Below are 22,375 nucleotides of genomic sequence, written 5' to 3' on the forward strand. Positions count from 1 at the left end.
ACTCTCTCTCTCTCTCTCTCCCCAGGCCGTGCCCTGTTGCTCAGCACCACTGACATCCCTGCTTCTGAAGGTGTGACAGTGACCAGTGCCACCTTCCCTGCACCAATGAAAAACTCTCCTTGTGAGGCAAGTGTCCGGATTCCTCTAAATCCCTGACCCCTCCCCCACCCCCATCCCTGGTCACTTCCAGAAAAATCAAATCAGATTGAGAAAGTAGCTGGGACAGCTGGACTGGTCATGTTCCTGTGGGAAGACAGGAGAACTGTTTCTGCTATGTCTTGGGCACACTGTAGCCACCTATGTGGTGCAGCTCCATCAACAGAGTCTTACCTTAAATACCCATGCTTCCTGGACCAAACATTTTGCAATAGGACCTCAACTTAAGCAAACTGAGGCATATATTTCTCATCATAGATATAATAGAGAAGAGTGATGGCATTTATAAGTCTTTCTTTAAGATCTTTTTCCCCCTAAAATATCAAGCTCTTATAATACATTTAGAGCACTGGAAAGCATCAAAAATTTTATTTACGAAATTTCACTAAGACATTAAGAGCATTCAGTAAGGTACAACAAAGCCACTACCCAAGTGATTCCTCCAGCTGCTGTCTCTTGAGTGTGAGAGGTCTTGAGGTCTGATGACATGTTCTTTAACATTTGGGTCATATTCTCCCAGGGTCAAGAAATACATGTAAGCAATAGTAGAGTGTACTCTTGATCAGTCACCTGGATCTGAGACAGCTTGTTCCATTCTGATTGACTGTTCCATTTGTCTGGGCAACTAATGGACCTCTTGGGGCATCGGTTTCTTTATCTGGAGATACTATTAGCTATATCTAGCCTAGCCCATAGAGATGAGGACTGAACAGGTTATCCCATGTTAAAGGCTTAGGAGATCAGGGGAGCAACGTGGATGGTATCATAATTGTCTGCAGCAATGACCGGAAACCCATGTAAACAGGGGGAGTCTGGACTAAACAAGAAGAGGGGTTCTGCCAGGTATCAGACTCATAGGTCAGGCCATACCTGGGAAATTTGCACACCCGGTGGCTCCTACACCAACGGAAAGCCATCCCAGAGCTTAGATTCGCCAGTCCTCTTTTTGTGAAAAGCCACAGTAGAAAGTCCCATCTGCCTTAGTTTTAGCCATGCGCCCTCTAAGTAATGTGTTTCCTCTCAAGTTTTAGACATCCTAAAACTAACCAGGTTTTCATCCTCTCTTTCAGTTGGTAGAAATCCCAGGTAGGAAGCCATTAGCCAGCAAAAGTACACAACACTCCCCTTAGAAAGCCAAGGAAAACACCTGTCTCTGCTATTGATCAACTCAAAGGTTATCAGAGAAGTGACAGAGTATTAGGGAAATATTGCTTTGCTTTGACATTTCTTCCTCTGAAATTAGGCCAAATTCTAACCCTCCAGGATTCTTGCGAAATAAAAACTCAACCATAAAACAAATAATAGAAAATGCATCCAAATGATTATTTTAATCAAATGAATAGTTAAGTCAAAGCAGCGACTTCTCCTTAGCAAGCAAACGTGTGTGTCCGTAGATACCTGACTCTACAACTATACCTCTGATCTCTCTTTCTTACCCTCTATCTGTCTGTCTCATTTTATCAAGCTTTGTGTATCTCTGAGCCACCTTAACTTCTTTTTGGAAGAACTCTGGGCAGAAATAAATAGATTCATTAAAAATCAATTGTATTTGAGAAGCCTGGTGTCTGGTGCAGATGGTAGAACTACACAGTCACTGGTGAGCTGCCTCAGAGCAGATACATAAAAGAGAAGGCTTTCCTTGTGAGGAAACCTGAATGAAGACAGATGGTTGGACCACCTGAGAGGACAGGAGGCTCCAAAGGTACATTTGGTCTTTAAATTTATTCTTCTCTGGGCTGAATATAAGCCTAATTCAGAGGAAGAAATGTCAAAGCAAAGCGATATTTTCCTAATACTCTGTCACTTCTCTGATAACCTTTGAGTTGATCAATAGCTGAGACAGGTGTTTTCCTTGGCTTTCTTTCTCCTCTGGTTAGATTTGCTCTAGGCTGTTTCTGTTATTTCCTGCCCTTTTCCAGAACTTGGCTGAGCAGGCACGGTGGAAAGAAAGGGGAGGGTTCATACACACACACACACACACACAATTGCATCATTCATGTTTGAATATGTTTATACTACAATGACTTTCACCTTCAGTATTTCAGACCATGGATATCTAAGGTTGATCGGCTCTCAATGTTAAGAGCAATATATTGTTGTTGATGTTGTTGTTGTTGTTGTCGTCATTGTCATCATCGTCAGCATCATCTTCCTGAGGTATGGGGGAATGCAAGGTAAATAAATAACCAAAATAGAAATGTGTGTGTATAGGTTTATAACCCCTGTCTCTCTCTCACTACACCCAAATCCTCCATGCAGAAGTTAGGAAGTGGATTTCTTTCTTCCAGGATAACTGAGCTGCAATAGCAGGGACACCAGTGACTGCTGCATTGCTGTGCAAGGCTACAAGGTGGCTCAGGTCTCAGTCTTTGAGCTCCACAATTCCTAAAAAGGCTTCCCTAGAGTAAGAGGATACAAAGAGATGGGTGCCTGATAGAGGTGTGGAGGACACTGCTGATGAGGGACAGACACATGGGGATGGATGCCTTGGTTGACCTGGACTTCAGGACTTACACTTACCATAGAGTACCTTCTCTACCAACATACCAATCCTGGTCTGCCAAAGTTAATGTATGCAGAAAACCTCAAAAATGTAGGCTCACAACACCCCACGTTCACCAGTGCATTCCCACAGGGCGCCCAGGTCCCCTTTGATGAATTTCCCTCCAAATCTAGGAAGGAACTAGCTAGTAAGTCTATGTTTCTCCACTGCGTTCACTTGGAAAGTGAACAAACGGGGCTCCTTGGGCTCCTTTTTGACCTCCTGAAAGACATCGCTGAGACTGGGTCTCTGCATCTTCAATCTCCTTCCTTAATGACTTGGTCGCTGGCCCTGGATCCTAAGATTTATCAGCTGTTTGTATGCCCCATCAATGGTGAGCAAAATCCATCCTGAGTGCATGCAGAGCTTCCCCCAATACCTGCCACCCCAAGCAGGGTGATGCATCTTGCCATTTACAAACACGACTCAGAAAAGAAATCAGAAACAGGGGCAGGGTGACAGAGGGGCTGGAAGAGCATACAGAACTAAATCAAATGCCCATCAACAATGAGGTCATGGCCAGCATGAGCCTTGTGCCAAGCCAACCCCTAGAGCCTTCCATGAGCTTCTGAGCTCCCATGTCCCCCTCTGGCTACCTGCTGCCACTACTGCTACCTTTCTTGCCCAACCACTACTGCGGGCCTCACCTCCTCCTGTTCTTTGCACAGTTGCACATAAAGCATGAATATTTAAAGACCCCTGCCTAGCCCAGCCACAAACAGAGAGAGTATTGTGACTCTTTTCGGTTCCCCTTCCCTGCCACAAGCTATTCTCTGCAGGAAACTAGGGAGCCACTTACAATATATTCTTATTTTTATTTTATTTTTATTTTTATTTCGCTGAGCTCCAGTTCAAATAATTAAAGTTGCCACGGGGGAGGAAAGGCTTGCCATAGCTTTCATGTACTGGCTGTCAGGCCTGCTCCAGTCTGACTTGGCTTTAGACACACTGATGTGTCTACCATTGCAGCTGCTGCTAATACAGAGGAGGACGTGAGAGGGGTGGGGGCTGTCCCACCCCTCCCCCTGCCTTTCACACATTCCAGAAGCCTGACTGTCTCAACAAGCCCTGTGTGGTTTGAAATTCTGTTTTATTTGAATAGCCTGTCTGTGACTAGAATATTTTAAGCCATGTTCTCAGGCCAGAAGAAAGCCTGGGGCAGGAAGGAGTAGGCTTCTCTTTCTTTCCACTCTGAAACAGGGGAGTGGTTTTTCTTTTATGGGCTGCAGGAATATGAAGGAGCCAGGAAGATGGCTATCATGCACCAGTTTTTGTGATAGTCAGCTCTCAACTGCTGGCTTTCTGACCTTGCCTGAACTGCAGCTCTGTCCTTACATTCCAAGGGCATTGAAGCATTTGTGTACACGTGCACACACACACACACACACACACACACACACACAATGATATCCTAAAACACAACCAGAACCTTCTACCCTGAAGTCAACCCAAGGGAAAAAATAATAATAACTTTAATTCACTTCTGGGGCAGCTGAGCCTAGGCAGAAGGTTAGCCATGGAGTTCTGACATGTCTGTGTGGGCTCTCTGGACTAAAGGGGAAAGACCCATACCCTGTATCATTAAGACTATCAAATGTGACCTGGACAGATATAGGAGAGAAGACTAGCATGGAGAATTTCCTTCTGCCATCCTTCAAGCCCTGCCTACAACCCCTATGAGAATGGTACCCTATGGTGACAATCCTGTAGAAGCCATGGAAACCCTCCCATCAATTGTTGTCTGGTTTAGATTTTTAAAGACTCTTCTGGTGTCCATGCATGGAATGATAGCCCTTTCTTTGCCAGCTGCTCAATATGAGATCCAGGAGTGTTGATTGAATTTATTCAAAGCTGTCTCGACCTCCTCCTGCGGGCAAGCAAGGAGACACAGAGAAACTCTCATGAGACCTGAGTTTTCAGTTTCTCGAACTTAATGACAAAGTCTCCCATGAAAAGGCAAATAAATAAATAAATAAATAAATAAATAAATAAATAAGGGCCCCCAAACCAAAGAGGCTTGAGATGGAGGAAAAACTAAAATAGCAGGGTTCTGCTGCATCATTGCCTGCCCAGAGTCGACAGGGCAGGGAGGACCAGGGCAATGTGCAGGAAGAGCTGAGAGCTGATTCTATTTACAGCCCTGGCAGGGTCTTCCACACCCATGCATGATCTAGGTTAGAGCAATGTTCCATAGCCCCAAAGCAACAAATGCAAGTCAAGACCAAAGCCAGACCTCCTGGCTCTGAGCATCACACCCCTCTCTCACACAGATGACCCCATCTGAGCTTAGAGCAGTGGTTCTCAACCTGTGGGCCACGACCCCTTTGGCAAGCCTCTACCTCCAAAAATATTTACGTTACGACTTATAACAGTAGCGAAATTACAGTTATGAAATAGCAACAAAAATGATTTTATGGTAGGGGGATCACCACAACATGAGGAACTGGATTAAAGGGTCACAGCATTAGGAAGGCTAAGAAGCACTGGATTAGAAGGAGCGGATATGAACCGCCATATTTCTGACACCACACTTGTCTATTCAGAGTTCCACCACTCACCAGAGAGGGACTCTCAGTTGTGGAGGCAGAAGGAAGACCACTCCATTTGTAACGGGGGGGCATCACGCTCTTTCAAGATTCATATGTAATCTGTGCCTTATATGTGCCCTGTGCTTAGCCTCACGTGTCTAGCCAGTGTCAGCTGATGGGAAGGAGAACAGCTGTTGCACGACCTCTTGAACTTGACCTTGGTCATTCACAAGGTCAAGGTCAATGACCTCCCTTCCCCAAAGCTGGGACACCTTCCACAGAGGAGAAAGCTCTGTCTTCCTCCTCCTCTGCTCACCCATCTCTACCATATTGCATTAAGTGCTTATCGGTGATAGTACAAGCCAGTCCCTAGCAGGGTCAGCCTGAGCCCAGCTTCTGTTCTTCTGCAGCCAAGCGGTGCAGTACAAACACGTTATGGTCAAGGGAGAACTCCTGTTGGTAAGCAGCTAGGAACTAGCACTGTCTAGAAGGGACTCCAGGGTAGCATTACCATCTCTTTCACCTCCCTTCCCCCAAGCACAGGTCCTTCCGGCCTGGTACTATAGGACTGAGATAGCACATCAGGCAGAGCTCCTGTGAGTATCCAGCTGCACCTTCTTTGATGTTCAGATCCTCATCTCAAGGAGGAAGTTGTTCCAGTGTCAAGCTTCAATGTTTGCCTCAATTAGGCTGGCCAGAGGATGTTTGCAGACTCACTTGCTGTTTCCTGCTTATGCTTATCTTTGGGGGTGGGGAAAGCTATTTAGAAAATACCTTCTACCTGTCCTGGGACCGTGGTCAGGAGCTCATGCTGGATATAAAACGTCCATCTAGATTGTCCAATCTCTGTCCAGGAGAACGTGATTTGGAGCTCAGCAGAAAGCATAAGTTTCTCTGGCTCCTACGGGTGATGGAGTCACATGGAACGAGTCAGAGGAGCATGGGACCTTCTGGTAGCTGCCTCCCTTTTCCCCCATAGCCCAACAGCCATAATATCTCTGGTGCCCAAAGGGATCCAGCAGGCTATGTATGGAGCAGCATCCCCAGGGATGGAGACACTAATCTCAGAAAGCCCTCAATGGGGCTGGGCAAAAGCTTTAGGGAGGTGAGAAAGGAGACTATAGGAATGCAGGAGGGACTTTTCCAAATGGTTTTCTGAAGGCCTATGGTATGTGTCTAGGATAGGCAGCCCTCCTTTACAGTTTCAATCGCAGCTATCCCATATGACTATAAAGGCGTCACTATTGTAAAAATCCACTGTACATCAAGGACTACAGGGCTACTCCCTCTGCCTACACTGGCCCCGGGAAATGCGTGAATCTCATCTTTATGTAGATCAGGACGGGGGATGGGGCTGAGGGCTTGACTGCTTAGCTCACAGACATCCAGTGAGAGGGCAGGGCCAGTGGGCAGCAAAGCAGGGCTGCTGTGGAGAGTCAACAGTGTTGAGCCAGCAAGCACCAATTCAAACCTGCTTGGTGGCTGGCCTCCCAGAAGACACAGCAGCTCTCTCTGGAGTGCTTATTCCATCACAAAGTTAAGGGAGAAATGCTTTCAACATAAAGAGCAGTCCAGTCTTTGGGTTTCTAATGCCTCACTCATTTACTTAACCCTAAAAGCAAGTCAAGTGTCTTATTAGAGACTCTAATCCTTTACACCTTAAAAGAAAAACTCTCCCTCAGGGTGGGGCTAAAGAAAGGAACTCTGAGACCCTTGGTCCTGTGAAGGTTCTATGCCCTGATGTAGGGGAATGCCAGGGCCAGGAAGCAGGAGTGGGTGGGTTGGTGAGCAGGGGGAAGTTGGGGAGAGGGGGTTTTCAGAGGGTGAACCAGGAAAGGAGATAACATTTGAAATGTAAATAAAGAAAATATAATAATAATAATAATAAAGAAAAATATTAAAATATGTCAAATATTAGAGAGGAAAATAAAAGGGACTCTGAGCCTATGTAAAGATAACTCAGGATGTGCTTTAAAACATTGGTCCCTAGAAGACACGCTCAGTGTTTTACCTCTATCATCTCATTATCATCACAGACTTGTGAAGAAGCGCAAATGCCATTTACTAACACAGAAACTGGGACATAGAGGGCTGACTGTCTTGCCCAAGGACAATCTGCTATCAAATGGCATAAGGCAGGTTGGTCCGGAGCCAAATATCTAAATACTCCAAGGTCATTGAATTCAACGTAGGTCATATGAGTTTAAATCCCACTATGCGACTGATGCCCCACTAAGGACTCCAACAGGTCATGCTTCCAAACTGGGGATAAAAATCCCTGTTTTAGTTCCTGTGTAAGACTGTTGCTGGCATCAGATGGAAACCCAAAAACTCTGTAATATTCCCAATACTTAATGAATGGCAGCAGCTGCTGGGGTTACCCCCTCTTCTTGCCAGGCTCAGATGCAAGAAAAGTCACTGGTAAGACATATTGCAGGTTCTTACTTCTCCTCGAAGGCTGACTGTGTAGGCAGATTGCAAGAATTGTTTTACTAGCAATAGTGCCAGGAGAACATGCTGAATAAACCCACTTCATCAATAATTAATTAATTAATTACACAGCCCCTCAAGGATAGAGGCTAGAGAAAAGTCTCTACATTGCGTCTCAGGGATCCAACAAATAAAGGCCTATTGAGACTTCTGCATCCAAGTAGTTCTTACCTCAGCACAAAGAGCTGGGAGACGGGAGACTAGCGTTCTGTCATCTCCTCATTGTGGTGTGCTGAGCTCTGCCAGGATCCGTGCTAATGGGCTGAAGTGATCAACAGCCGTTACAGTTACGTTCAGACATAATTAATCTAGTACTTTTGAGCCATTCAAACTTAATCCCTCCCCCATTACATGATGAAATTGACACATATGAAGAATTACTGTCAAGGCCCAGGGGTGTGGGTGAAAATTCTTTGACCTATAGCAGACTTGGGTCCTATTCAAAAGCAGTGTCAATCATAGATGCTCATAGCTCCCAGTGGTGAACGTTAGCTTTGAGTGGCCCACATCCAGACGACCAGTCTGGTAGAACACAGACTCCCTAACTGTTCAACTGTTCAGTGGATATATCCCTAGAAGATGTATCCTGGGTCTGTGTAAACACAGACACACACACACACACACACACACACACACCACACACACACACACCACACACACACACACACACACACACACCACACACACACACACACACCACACACACACACCACACACACACACACACACACACCACACACACACACACCACACACACACACCACACACACACACACACACCACACACACACACACACACACCACACACACACACACACACACACCACACACACACACACACACCACACACACACACACACACACACACACCACACACACACACACACACACCACACACACACACACACACACACACACACACACACACACACACTTCCTTGACCCTACACTCTTCCCGACAACTGCATGTGAAGGGCGTAGAAATGTTACCTCGACTCAACTCTGCTCCCTAGAGGAGGACTACCAATCTAACCCCCAGCATCCACAGAGAAACTGAGGCACAGAAGGAGGCTCTCCAGAAATCACACCGTCTTTTTTCTTTCTGTAAGAATGGAAGGAGAGTCCTCTAAAGGATCTAGAAAGTGGAAAAGTAAATCTTCCATGCAGAACCTTGCAGACGCCCTCTTCGGATTGTGTGTGCACGTGCATGTGCCTGTTACGCCTCTAGCATGGATTTCTTCCCCGCCATTTGTAACACAGGAGAATGAACATGACATTTACCAAATATCTTTGCTAAGCTGGGCAAGAGGCTCACGGAGTCTGATTAAATCCCTTCGAGGAGGCCACACCGCTAGCTGACCTCATTAATAAATGGATGCTAAGGCTCTGTGTAAGTAAAAGGCAGGCCCCTGTTTCTGATCCAGAGCCTCTGTTCTACCAGCATGCCAACCCCCCTCCTCCCTCACAGCATCTACTTGTCCTGGATTCCTCACAAAGACCACAGCTCAGCTGCCAGTAATGACCCTTTCTGAGATGGGTAAGATACCCCTTGTTCCTACTTTCCAACATTAGAATCTACCCTCTACATTTTTAAAGATAGCATATGTTTTTTTCTGTATTCTGTGCTCATTTTAGAGCATTGAAGCAATACAATGAAGTATGAAAAGGGTGAGGGAAATTGCCCACAATCCTACCCTCCAAAGACAATTCCTGTAACCAGGTTGGTACACTTCCTTCCAGAAGAGTTGAAACAATGACCTGGACACAGGGACAATTAGCACGTTATATAAATGTGGGATCTTCTCTCCTTGGTTATTTTCAATATTCATATATCAGTATTTGTCCTCATAAGCTTGATTTTAAATAGTTGTTGACCTTAAATTAATTTTCTAGTTTTTGTCCTAGTTATCAAAACTCATAGGTTACACATTTCAAAAAAAAAAATGGAGAAGAAATAAAAAGCCCAGTGAGAACAGATATCTGTACTAAAGAATCTTAGCAGCCGGGGCTCCCTGGTGAACATTTTCTATGTGCAATCTACACGTTCTTACAGAGTGACATGAATTTCACTGCTGGGGTGGTCCCTGATGTTTTCAAGAAGGATTCTGGTCTTTAAGCTTCCTTGGTGACCAGGCATCCAACTTCTCTCAAGCCACTATAATCCCAAGCACTTATCAACAGCATATTCTATTTGCCTGCTATTAAAAAAAAAATCTGCATCTGGCCAGCCTCTTGCTGGGTTGATTTTTCATTAAGCTATTTATAGCTAGAGAGTTGGTGTTTATTTTCTCCAGGTGAATTAGAAAATGGAGAACAAAAACATTGGATTTTGCCAGGAGTCAATATTCTCAGCTCAAGTTAATGAGATGCCACACTGAAATCAAGGAACTCTTAAAATTATAAGTTCATACCCAGAATTACATCTGGTACCTCAGGTCAGAGAGGAGCCGTGGGCACCGTTTTATTTGTTTTTCTCACTGCTGAGACCAAATATGTAACAGCAGAATGTTACGGGGGGCAGAGAATGTACTACAATTTGCAGTACGGGGTGAGAAAGATATAGGTTCTTGCCATTGGCCGTGGCAGTGAGAATTGAGGCATCTTGCTCACATATCTGTGGATCAGGAAGCAGAGAGCTCAGACCAGAAGCAGAGCCAACCTGGAACCCTCAAGCCCAGTCTCTACTGCCCTACCTCTTCAAGCTACACCCTATGTCTAAAAGGTTCTCCTAGCTTTCCAAACAGCACCACCATGCAGCGATCCAGAGTTCAAATGAAGGAACCTACGGGGAGGCATTTCACATTCACATCCTAACAGACTGCACCCAGTGCATTTCTGAGTGCTCCTGATAATAATTCCAGTCTTGGTCATCTAGTCTCTGCCAGGTTACCCCTGGTGCCAGGAGCATCAGGAACACCTGTTGACATTCGAATCAAATTCATCTTTGTGCAACTTTGTCTAGTCAAATGTGTTTCCCTTGACTTTTATGAACTACACATTTGGAGCATGCATCCTTGATTTTGTCTCTGATTGTGAAACTCCCACTGCCCTTCAGTAATTTGAAAAACTGTAAAAAAAAAAAAAAAAAAAAAAAAAAAAAAAAAACCTTACCCAAGAGGTGGAGGTGCTGTAGGTAACACAGACAATATTTTCTGCCACCAAATCTTTCAGCCAAAATTCTGCTATGATTTTTTTTTCTTATGAGTTCAAGAGATGGTTCTGAAACAGACATAGGGTATGCATAGCAAACTCGGGTCACATCCTAGACATAAAATTGCAGTAATTACCTCTGGAAGAGGAAAGGGCCATGAGAGAACTAATAGCATTAGGCCTAGCCACAATGCTGCGCCTGCTTTACATACAGGACTTTAATTAATAAAATGACAAACAGTGGTACCACATAATTGGAAAGTCTATCAGGCCCCACCGAGAGAGGCAGGGGAAAAAAAGGCCCTTGTGAAAGGGCCGGCTGGAGCCAGGAGATATAATTGCTGGTGGTGTGCTCCTATGGTGTCTCTCGTCACTTGTCTCACGTGCTGTCTGCATGCAAAAGAGTTTATTAATCAGAAGCCTGCCATTTGTAACCTATATCTATTAGGAAGCAGCCAGAAGAATTTTTAAAAAATTATTACAGAGTTAAACAACTTTATTTTTTTATATAAATGTATGTCTATGTAAGATTCTGCATACCTGTATAAATACATGCCCATATAGCACTAATTGCTGCAGGGACAATGATAATAACGCACAGCTGAAAATCTACCATCTCCCTAATTTCCTCCACTCTGAGAGTCTGCAGATAAGATCTTGTTAAAGTGTGGATTCTGATTCAGTCAAGCCAGGTTGGGATAGGAGGCCCTGTGTTTGGAGAAGGGCTCCCAGGGGACACCAAAATGGTTGGTCTGTGGACCATGATGATGACGTAAGGATCTAGAATCTCTTCAGTAAGCCCCTGAAGCTTTAAGGATCGCCACAGCATCCAACATGCACATGTGGCGGTGTGTGGTAGAGAGAACACACAGAGGCAGTGTGGTGTCCGCATCTGCAGGACTTGAGTGTAGTGTCCGTGGATGACTGACGTCACCTCTCTACACCCTAAACTTTTCTTCTGAAAAATGAGTGCAGAGTAGCCAAGCTTATGCTGCTATGACAAATTGCCTGAGGTAAATGGTGACAAGGACAAAGGACTCTTTCGGGCTAAGAGTGTCAGTAGTTTTAGAGTATGATTGGCTGGCTCCTCTGAATGTAGGGGTCCATGGCAAGATGAGGTCAGAAAGGGCAGGGTAGGGGCCAGCTGCTCACCCTGTGGTAGCCAGGAAGCAAATAGGACAAACAGGAAGGGCCTAGGACAAGATGATCCTTCCAAGGCATGCCCCAATGATCTACTTTCTCTAACGAAGACCCTCCTCCTGCTTCCTGTCATCCCCCCAGTGATGCCATTGCACATGAATAATCCATTCACTCAGTCAAAGCTCGTATTTAATCACCCCCAAAGATTATGTCTATTAACCAAGTCTCCAACACAAGAGCCTTTTGGGGAGGAGGCAATTCCTATTCAAACCACAACAGGCAGTAATAATACCTACATGAGAGGGGATTGTGGGTATAAAAACAAGACGGTATGTGGGAAAGGACCTAGTGTGGCTTTTGAGCTTTCAGAGTCAATTAGAAAATGACTCTGTACCCTACAGGCCACTCAGATAGAAACGGGTATTAAGATCACATTCAAAGATTAGATTCCCGTACCGTGGGCACCAGAAACTTGCTGTCAGGTCCAAGCTGGGTACACTTGGTGTAGAGAGTCTATATCGAGTGACATTCACATGGCTCTTAAGAACTAGATGATGGGAAGAAAGATCCTTCGGAAGAACTCAAGCCCACTCTGCTTTAGGAGCCACAGTGGTTTTAGATACTGGCAACTAAATGGGATTCTCAGTAGGCTTGACCTAGGTCCTCCAGTTCTTAGCATTAAGAAGTTAATTGGCAGCCGGGCAGCCCAGCACCTGGGAGGCAGAGGCAGGCAGATTTCTGAGTTCAAGGCTAGCCTGGTCAAAAAAAAAGTTAATGGGCAGAGGCAATAACTCAATTGTTACAATATTTGCCTTACGTGCATGAGGATCTGAGTTTGATCCCTAGAATTCATAATTAAAAACAGGCTTGGTATGGTATCCTGCACTTCTAACCCCCTCCATAAGAGGTGGAGATAGTTTGGCTCAGTGATTAAGAGCACTCACTTCTCTCCCAGAGGTCCTGAATTCAATTCCTGGCAACCACATGGTGGCTCACAACCATCTGTCATGGGATCCAATGCCCTCTTCTGGTGTGTCTGAAGAGAGCTACAGAGTGTACTCACATACATAAAATAAATAATTTGTAAAAAGAGGTGGAGACAGAGATCCCTGTGGTAGCCAGTCCAGCCTATTTTGTGAGTTTCAGACTAGTGATGGACTCTGTTTCAAACCAAAAAGAAAAAAAAATTAAAACAAAACCCTTGATGGACCACACCTACCAAAAACACTACAGGGCGCCCTCCAGCTTCCACGTGTACACTTGCCCATGCATCCGTGTTCACCTACCTGTAACACACAAGCACACATGCACACATGCGCAAAAATGAGCTTGCTAAGAACCTTAGTCTGCAGGCCCAAGAGGAGAGAATCCTGTCTCCTGCTCAACCTCGGCGCTGGGAACCCTTGCTGCCTGCACTGACCTCAGTCTCACCTGGGAACACCATGCGACAACTCATGAAGGCTCTGCTGGGGGCTGTGCCCTCCCCCTATAGGAGAGTCACCTCACTCTGTGGCCACATTTAAAACAATTCCTTAGTGATTGAGAGTTGCTTCCAAGTTCAAGATGAAAACGGACCCCCTCACTGAGAGAGCCAGGCTACTTGCTACACTAAATAGTCTCTCTCCCACAGTGATCTCAGCCTGGCTGAACTTCAGTAGCACCTGGAAGGACTTGAAAGCCTACCGCTGCCCAAAACCTTCCAGGACTTCTTAAAAGAGAATCTGCAGTGGAGCCCAGACTGTGGCAGTTTGGAAAACTCCACAGATGTTCCTAGTTTTGCAGCTCAGGTTGAAAAACCACTGATTTTCATGTGTTGCTGTTCATGGTATCACTCACATTCACTGTCTCACCCAGTCCAGAGTCTCCATAACAACCTTTGAAGCTAGACTGGGAAGGGACAGCTATGATCACAACAAAATGGGGACTCGGAGGAGGTAAGCTGGTTCGGAGCACGGGCACTTAGTTCATCCATAGTCCTCAAGCCAGGAAACTAGAGTGGTTTGAAGAGCACCCCCTGCTCCCTGAGAGAGTCTGTACTGTTACAAAGGTCAGTTGCTCCCACTGCGTTCTGGAGAGGCAGTAAATGAAGACCAAGGCAGAGCCCCAGAGGCTGCTCTTTCATTCTGTGTCTCTCTGTAGACTCTGATTCAGTAGGTCTGTACCCAGCTGGAAATTCTGCCCTTCTAACATGGTCCCAGGTTAACACTGCAAGGTCTGGTGTGAGAATCAGACTCTGGAAGGAAAAAAAAAAAAAAGACTGGCTCAGAGGCAGAATCTGGAGATCCTGCGTGGGAAGGTGCAGTTAAGAAGTAGGCCTATGAGGCAGACGGTGGAGGTGCACACCCTTAATCGAGAACCAGAGGCAGGTGAGTCTCTGAGTTCGAGGCCAACCTGGTGTACAAAGTGAGTTCCACGCAGCCAGGACTACACAGAGAACCCCTGTATCTGGAGGAAACACATCTGAGTAGACACATATCCCTACTGACTCAGGGATCAAGAGACACTGAATGATCCCAAACACATTTACTAGTTGTCTACTGACTGCCTGTTTACCCGTCTTATTCCAAGATCTCTTCATCTATTTCTAAGAAACAGACACTACTGAAGTATATGCCTTAGGTTTCACATTGACTCTTAGGTGTGTTCGTAATATAACTCATCATTTCAAAGCAAGGTTTCTTTTCGGTCTGTTTACTCATCACTCTTACTAGTTAGGGCAAACAGGTTTGGCGATTAAAGTCTTAGTAATGTCAAGGGTCTTGCATTGTCTTGTGTGTCTTTTATGGACTATTGGGTGGTCCTGCACCACAACCAAAGTCAGTTACATTGTTTAAATCTTAACTTGCAATTTATATCCCCATATGAGGGCAGGGAAGTGTTGTGTGGAGTGAGTCACAACGGAGTAACACACAGTAAACATTTCAGAATATGGAGATGACCATATGGGAGCCTGGAAGCAAAAGGGAGCCTTAGCACCTCCCGGGGTGGAGGTAAGGGGACTAAGAACTCTTTAAACACCGCCCCCCCACCCCAGTCTTCTCTCTCTTGTCTCTTCTCTCTGGTTTCCTTTCTCACTCCTCTATCCCCTCTAGCTCGTCTCTTCCCCTCCCCCAGCCCTGATTGAATTAAAACATATTGCCAGAAGATGAAGAAACCTCTTGTGTATCTGTCAAACACATGTGACTCAGCCCGGGTGCTCCATCAGTATTTGCTGACTAGAAAGCACGCTGATTTCCTTAGATCATAGAGGACCATACCATGGTTACCTTGACTTTTTCCAGTGGAGAATAAGAACCCATTGAAAGCTTTTGAGCCAAGTCACAGATGACAGCGGGAATGTGACAGAAGTTCACAAGAGGTTTCAGAAGGGAGAGAGAGGGGAAGGGGTACTTTAGGAGCCATGGATGTACTTCAGAGAATAAGTTCTAAAGGCAATATGAGACTTCTGTTGTTAGATTAATGAAGAAGTGAAGATAGAAGCCTGTTGGAAAAACATTGAAGAGTGAATGGCGATGTAGCTCAGTGGTACTGTGCTTGCCTAGTATGTACAAGGCTTCAGGATCCATTCCTAACATAAAAGAGAATAAAGAAGGGGAATCATTTACCTGCCTGTTACTAGATATGCGAACATCTAAGTGGAGAATAGAAACAGGTTGTGAGCCAGAAGAGCCACAAGAATTAAATAGAAGGCATTTAGGTTTCCTAAAGTGAGAGGGATCTGATCTTCTTTGTGGACAGAAGAGCTATAGGCATAGCAATCGGAGGTGGTAGCGGGAAAAAAAGAGGATCAATAGAAAGGGCAGGGGCTAGAAGGCGGTGGGATGGGAAGCCACAGAATGGAGAAAGTACCAACACATGCACAGAGGTAAGTACCAACAACCAAGGGCACTGAGGAACAACAGTTCCACTTCCCAAGTCCAAATCCACAGTGTTCTGGAGCTAAACAAAGGCAAGTACATGTCAGGCACAGTCCCAAGCAGGACACTGCATGCCATAGACTATAAGAAAGTGTTGCCTATAGTATAGGTTTGGTTAGCATTACCTAAGGTGGAGTTGGTTAAATTCTCTATTCAGTGTTATCCAGACATACAAGAAAACTGAGTAAGGACAGAAAAACATTGATAGATTCCTTCAGCTACCATGGGAGGTTTTAATGGGGGTGAGTATTTGTCCCCCTGGATAGATACATGTGACGGTAAATCTGACTCACCGGATCAGGACCCAGGATCCAGCCATGGCTTGGTTAGAGATAGGCTTTCTAGGTAGGACAGTGTGAATTATCAGGCTACTATGGATGGTGGTACCATCCTCTTCAATCGAATTGTAAAGCAGCTACCAGTCAGGGGTTGGGAGACAGAAGCTGGGCATGACAGAGAACTAGCTCTTCAAACCGCTCGAGCCAAGAACCATGGCTGACCAGAGCTCTGCATGTTCAGGATGCACTCTGTTTGCCCGTCTTTCTCCGGGAGCCTTTTTCTTTCAGACTCGGAACAGCAGAGTTCTTTTACATGCTAGGTGTTGTTTGTAGATTGCCTCTATCAAGCACAACCTCTGTTATCTCAAACCTCAGTTTGTAGCCTGCACTGCCTCTGAACATGACTACATTTAAACTTTCTTATAAAGACTACTATTAGCTACTATTTCCTTTCAAATGTCTAGGGAATGGTGCCATAGAAACCCACGACACAACAAAAACAGACGCTTTCAGCTTCCTTTTGGCAAAGCAGCATCCTTATTTGGGAAGATAACTATATTAGGATATCATGATATATAGGTGTGTATCAGAGAGAGAGAGAGAGAGAGAGAGAGAGAGAGATGAAGTCTCCCATTAGCTAATGTGATCTGACACTGTTCAAACAACACCTGTAATTATTAGAAGGAATACAAAAGTCCATTATTCCTAAATCAAAAAAAAATTGAATGGAAAAAAATCACCTCTATTACATCACATAGTGAGTTGAGACCATAGGCAAAAACCTTTGGGTATCCTTAAGGAAGCTCACCTGAGTAACCCTACTGGTCTAGTGCAGAGGTAGAATCATTGAAATTTGGGGTGAGATCATCAGCCTCAATGAAGCTTCGGATTGCTTGCTGGTGGTTCCTGCCCAGATCCTTGAACTTCAGTGAAAGTCCTTTAGCAGCCGTTAGCAAGATCAGGCTGTGGGCATCAGCTGCCTTTGCTGGATCAATTCAGATGAGCCTCCAGCAAAGTCCTTTAAGCTTCAGCCGGGGCTGCAAGGATACTTGAGGTTTCCATGGTGCAATAACATTTTAACTGATGTGTGCATCTCTCTCTGTCTCTCTCGCAGCTCCGCATGTCCTGGCTCATCCGCGGGGTTTTGAGGGGAAACGTATCTCTCGTGCTGGTGGAGAACAAAACCGGAAAGGAGCAAAGCCGGACCGTCTGGCATGTCGCCACCAACGAAGGCTTAAGCCTGTGGCAGCGTACAGTGCTGTCCCTCCTCGACGTGACTGACAGGTGGGTTATTATTCATCCCCCCACCTCCTGCTTTGTTTTACCCTACAAGGCACAGTGCTGACCTGGGAAGGTCTCACACTCCCCCATGCCCTTTATCTAAGACGTTTGATTGGTTGGTTTTTTTCTCTTTGCTATGACAAAGTACCTGACAACTTAAGGAGGGAAGGTGACTTTGTTTGGGTTTTACTGCTGTGAACAGACACCATGACCTAGGCAAGTCTTATAAAGGACAACATTTAGTTGGGGCTGGCGTACAGGTTCAGAGGTTCAGTTCATGACCATCAAGATGGGAGCAGGGCAGCATCCAGGCAGGCATGGTTCAGGAGTTGCTGAGAGTTCTACGTCTTCATCTGAAGGCGACTAGTGGAAGACTCACTTCCAGGTAGTTAGGATGAGGGTCTTAAAGCCCATACCCACAGTGACACCCCTACACCAACAGGGCCATACCTTCTAATAGTGCCACTCCCTGGGCAGAGCGTACACAAACCATCACAGAAGGGTTTATTTTGGCTCGTAGTTTGAGGGTTTAAGCCATCATAGCAGGGACAGCACAATGACAAAAGCATGAGGCAGCTGGTTACACTGCATCAGAGATGAGTAATCAGAGCCATAAAAGCTGGTGTTGGCCTGGCTTCTTTTACTTCAGCCTGAGACTCCGCCCCATTGGATGGTACTGCCCCATTGAATGGTTTTAGGTTGGGTCTTCCCACCTCAGTAAACCCAATCTAAAATCCTTTCACTGACAAGTCCAGAGGTCTGTCTCCTAGGCAGTTCTCCATTCTGTCAGGTTGGCAGTCAATATTAACCACCACACCCATGTACACACGCAGTCATGCACATCTCCTGTCGATTGCCGGGAGCTCGAGATTCTTCAAGGGATGGCGCGTTAATGAACACTCCTCTCCTGCAGCTCTCACCTGGCCTGATTGGCTTTCTTCAGGATCTGTCTGTGGAGAGAGCAGAAAATGAGGCACTCGAGCTACTACCAAATGATGCTCGGGCTTCGTATCTCTGTGGCATTTTCTCTCACTTGATGGATGTTGCCTTACTTCCTCTTATTTCCTCTCATTTCCTCTTTCCTCGTTAACAACAAAACCTTAGTGGGTGGGGAAGCTCCATCACTATTCTCTACCGTTCTTTTAAAGAGGAAAAGCTGAAAAAAAAAAATCAAAGGAGCAAAACAAGTTTGTCTCTGAGCCAAGACTGGAACCTGGGGGATTACTGCTCAACTGATTCAGCTCCAGAGGCAGGTTGACATAGGGAGATGCCAGTCTCCTCACCGACCAGAGAAGAGCTTCTACCAGGGACCCTGGTTGGTATCAGACTTTACTACCAGTAACCTCTGTGACCTTGGACAAAAGCCTTGACTCCTTCCACGTTTAGTCCTTCCCACTTCCAAATGGATATGGCTGGATTACCAGATCTCCAGCTGCATGGGGCATTGGATTGGAGCCGAAGCCCGTGGAGTTCAGCTGTCACTTGTCTCCCTAGGATGGCACTACCCTGCCACCTGCAGTCAGCCTGGAGCAAGCAATGCTTGAGTTAAAAATGGCCTGGCACAGCAGCATGTCTGTGACACTCTGCTGTGCCTTACCAAATATCCCACAGGTGGCACAGACATAGCCTATAGCAAAAGGCAGGGTGGCATCTCACCTACAGAGTAGACTGGAAGGGAAAACCACCTGCCATTGGCTAAGCATCACGCTCTACCATCTAGTGCAGTCTTCACAATCATCTTCTTACAAGAGATACTCAAATTACCATTCTGGTGAACCGACCTTTGAAATACAAGGACCAAAGGCTCAAAGCAGGGCAAAGGGTGATGCCTGTTGTCTCGAGGCTTCTGAAGTGTGGAGCTGGGCTTTGAATTCTTCTCTCAAACCTCATAATGTGCTGTTCCTTGCCACTTCTAATAGGAACTCTCCTGTCATAGGGAAGAAGACCTCTCCTAACTCGGAACAGCAGCCATCCTCTCCTTCCAATGTATGTGGCTTGATGATCAGAGCCCATAGATGTCCCCAGGCTCAATGACCCTGGGACAAATGGATTTAATTAAAGTGGAGGAAAGGGAAAGTATGGGTGCCACCTCCATAGCCTGGTCTTTCATCCTTGGGGACTGTGACAGTCACACACAGGGATTGGAACCTTGCTGGCGATGCTGGCACCATCCCTCCTGGGAGATGTAAAATTAATTCCGATTGTTACCCCTTCTCGCTTCAACCCAGCAAGTTCTCTGTTTCATAGCTACTCCAGGGGATTTAAAGCAAGGAAGCCGTTGAGTCCACTGGCTCCCTTCCGCAGGAGATGCATTTGAAGGAGACTTTGTTCCCAGCCTTCCTCTTCCCCCCACTGATGGTCATTAGCAGACTGGTACTTCCAATATTGATACTGAGGCCAAAGCGTCCATTTGAGGACTCAGTGAAGATTCAGACAAAAGCCAGCTTGGTTCACAATGCACCGTGACCTAATTCACACATAATTACAGGGGGAAGAAAATGTCTCCATTCACAAAAAAAAAAAAAAAATGCCTGCCAGCCACCAACTTGTTCTCAAAGCTAGAGGCAGTGTGGGAGGCACGCAGACCGGAGGCACAAGATGAGGAAGCACGGGTGAACTGTCTGATAGTTTCGCTTGCTAAAATCAAACTAGACTGTAGCAGCAATAGAGAGGAAGTGGGACAGCAGCGTGTCCAAGTGAGTGCAGGCTTTCAAGTGGACGGTCCCAAGCTTTGTTAGTGGTGTAACCTCATCCCATCTATTGAAACTCCCCGAGTCTCACCATCCCATCCTGTAAGCAGTACTTCACCAGATTGTTATGGGAATAAATAATAGGATCATCAAAAGAATCTATACATAACGGGGTGTCAGGAGGTTTTCAGCATCTTTTATTCTAGCCTCTAAGTGGCTTCATAAGTAATTTATTGAACAAACAGTACAAATCCAGCCACTGATCTTCCATGTTCTGCAAAATGGAGACATACAGCTGTCTCTGGTTTGGGGAAGAAAAGTGTTTGGTGAACTCCTCGGTCCACACTAAATGCTTAATCACCAAAAGCTGCTAATAAGGAATATTACTAAAAATGACAAACTGCTCCTCCCCCTGTCACCTGCACAGTGCTTCAGAGGAGTCTGGCATAGTCATCTTAGAAATGATAACCAGTCATGTGAACCTCCAAGGTGAGGTTCTTGTGAGTGTGTAAGTCGTAGACGTCCTGTTCTGCTCTGGTCACTGATGGAGGGGGCAAGAAGCACCTTCTTCTGACCTCCTCCCAGGAGAGAGAGAAGCTACCACAGCTGCCTAGATTGCCACAAAGTGAAACAGGGGGTGAGGGGGAGAGAAAGAAACCAATTAGGGAAGAAAGTAACAGAAAATGAGCAGAGGACAGAGGCAAACCACCTCCCTTCTCCCAGCCCCTTGTGGTAGGCATTCGCAGTCTATGCCCTCAGCCTTCATCCCACGTCTCCACCGTTCAGCATCTTCGTCTTTATCAGCGCCCCATCATAGTCCTTAGCCATTGGAAACATTATTCTCTATGCTTCTTTATATCATCTCTGCTCCCCCAGGGTCTCCAACCTGTACAGTCAGGAAGTACTCTTATCAAAGATCCTATCAAAGATAAGATTCCCCATAACCTCTGGACCGCCCATGAGCAATTCTTTTAAACACAAGTCTATTCATGTCCCTGGCTTCCTGGGGCTTTTAGGGCATTCCCTATGTTCTCCAGTAAGAACTTTATTTAAGGTTATGTGTGATGTGTCCAACCTCAGCTTCAGTATCTCATACCATTCATTCTCCTCCTCTGCCTAGACTCCTCTCACTCAGTGGTACCATGCCAAAGTTCCTCACCAAGCCAAAATTCCTTACCTCAAGCCTTTGCATTTTCAAGTCTCTGCACATTAATATTCTTCCTTTGCCATCCACACTTCTAAATACCACTCCTCGTTCACTGTTTAAAGAAGTCTTCCCTCCATCCCGGGCTATCTGTGTGCCCACAATGTGTCCTTGTGGCTCTTGAGGCAAACATGTGCCTTTTCTTTCATTTTTAATGGGTTATTTTTTTTAATATTTGAATTGGTACACAGGGCAGAGATCATGTCCCTATCTTATATGCCACTGATTTCTGAACCTAGTAGCATGCCTAACATGAAAAGCTCAATAAATCTATGTTGCCAGAATATGTCTTGAGAAAAATTGACTATATACCTCAAAACAGCAGCTGAATGAGCTGAGAATTCACCATTGGAATCCCTCCAGTACCCCTCTTCTGTTCAACCTGTGTCTAGCGAAACAGACGAGACCACTTTATAATAAACACGACCACAAAGAGTTCCATATTTCAAAGCAACACCTGTGTCCTGTCAGAAGAAGCAAAACAGCATTTGTTACTCTTGTGACAGGGAGACCCTCTTTGGGGACTCGCCTGGTGCCTGTGCTTTCTTTGTGTGTGGTCACTGTCCTGTCAAAACCACTTTATGAGAAAGACTTTGATCTTAATCGTGTGCCCCCACTCCCCTGCCCGGTGCCTGTGAGTTGGGAGCTTGAGCTGAGCGTGGAGACCAAAGAACTGCAGTCAGATTGCTCCCACGCCGCAGCAGTATCTCAGTGACTGTGCCATGTGCCCATAAAAAAGCTGGCAGCCAGAAGCTGCGTGTCCATGAATGGCATCTCTTCTGTCCATTCACAACTATGTAACATGATAGAAATAACGCCATCATCTGTCATCATTATGGAATTACCATCACTCTACAACCAGACTGCAAAGACGAACTAGGAAAAAGAATCCCCAGAGCCGGGCCCAGCATGTCATGAGCAGTGCCCGGCATGTCGTGAGCAGTGGCAACATCCCTGGAATACAGATACATGCTCTCATGGCAATTTTGAAGGACAGCA

General features: G+C 45.7%; 1 protein-coding gene across 1 annotated transcript in view; it reads left to right on the forward strand.

Annotated features, from left to right (window-relative positions):
* Alk (ALK receptor tyrosine kinase) overlaps positions 1 to 22,375 on the forward strand; it is a 735,816-nt gene that overhangs the window by 618,467 nt on the left and 94,974 nt on the right. Inside the window, exons 8-9 of the mRNA XM_021185679.3 lie at positions 26 to 126; positions 17,316 to 17,485. Coding sequence (XP_021041338.1) covers positions 26 to 126; positions 17,316 to 17,485 — 271 coding nt within the window. The remainder of the gene's footprint in view (positions 1 to 25; positions 127 to 17,315; positions 17,486 to 22,375) is intronic.

This window comes from Mus caroli, unplaced genomic scaffold, assembly GCF_978045245.1.
Source record: "Mus caroli unplaced genomic scaffold, Mus_caroli_1 scaffold_18, whole genome shotgun sequence".
NCBI lineage: Eukaryota > Metazoa > Chordata > Mammalia > Rodentia > Muridae > Mus > Mus caroli.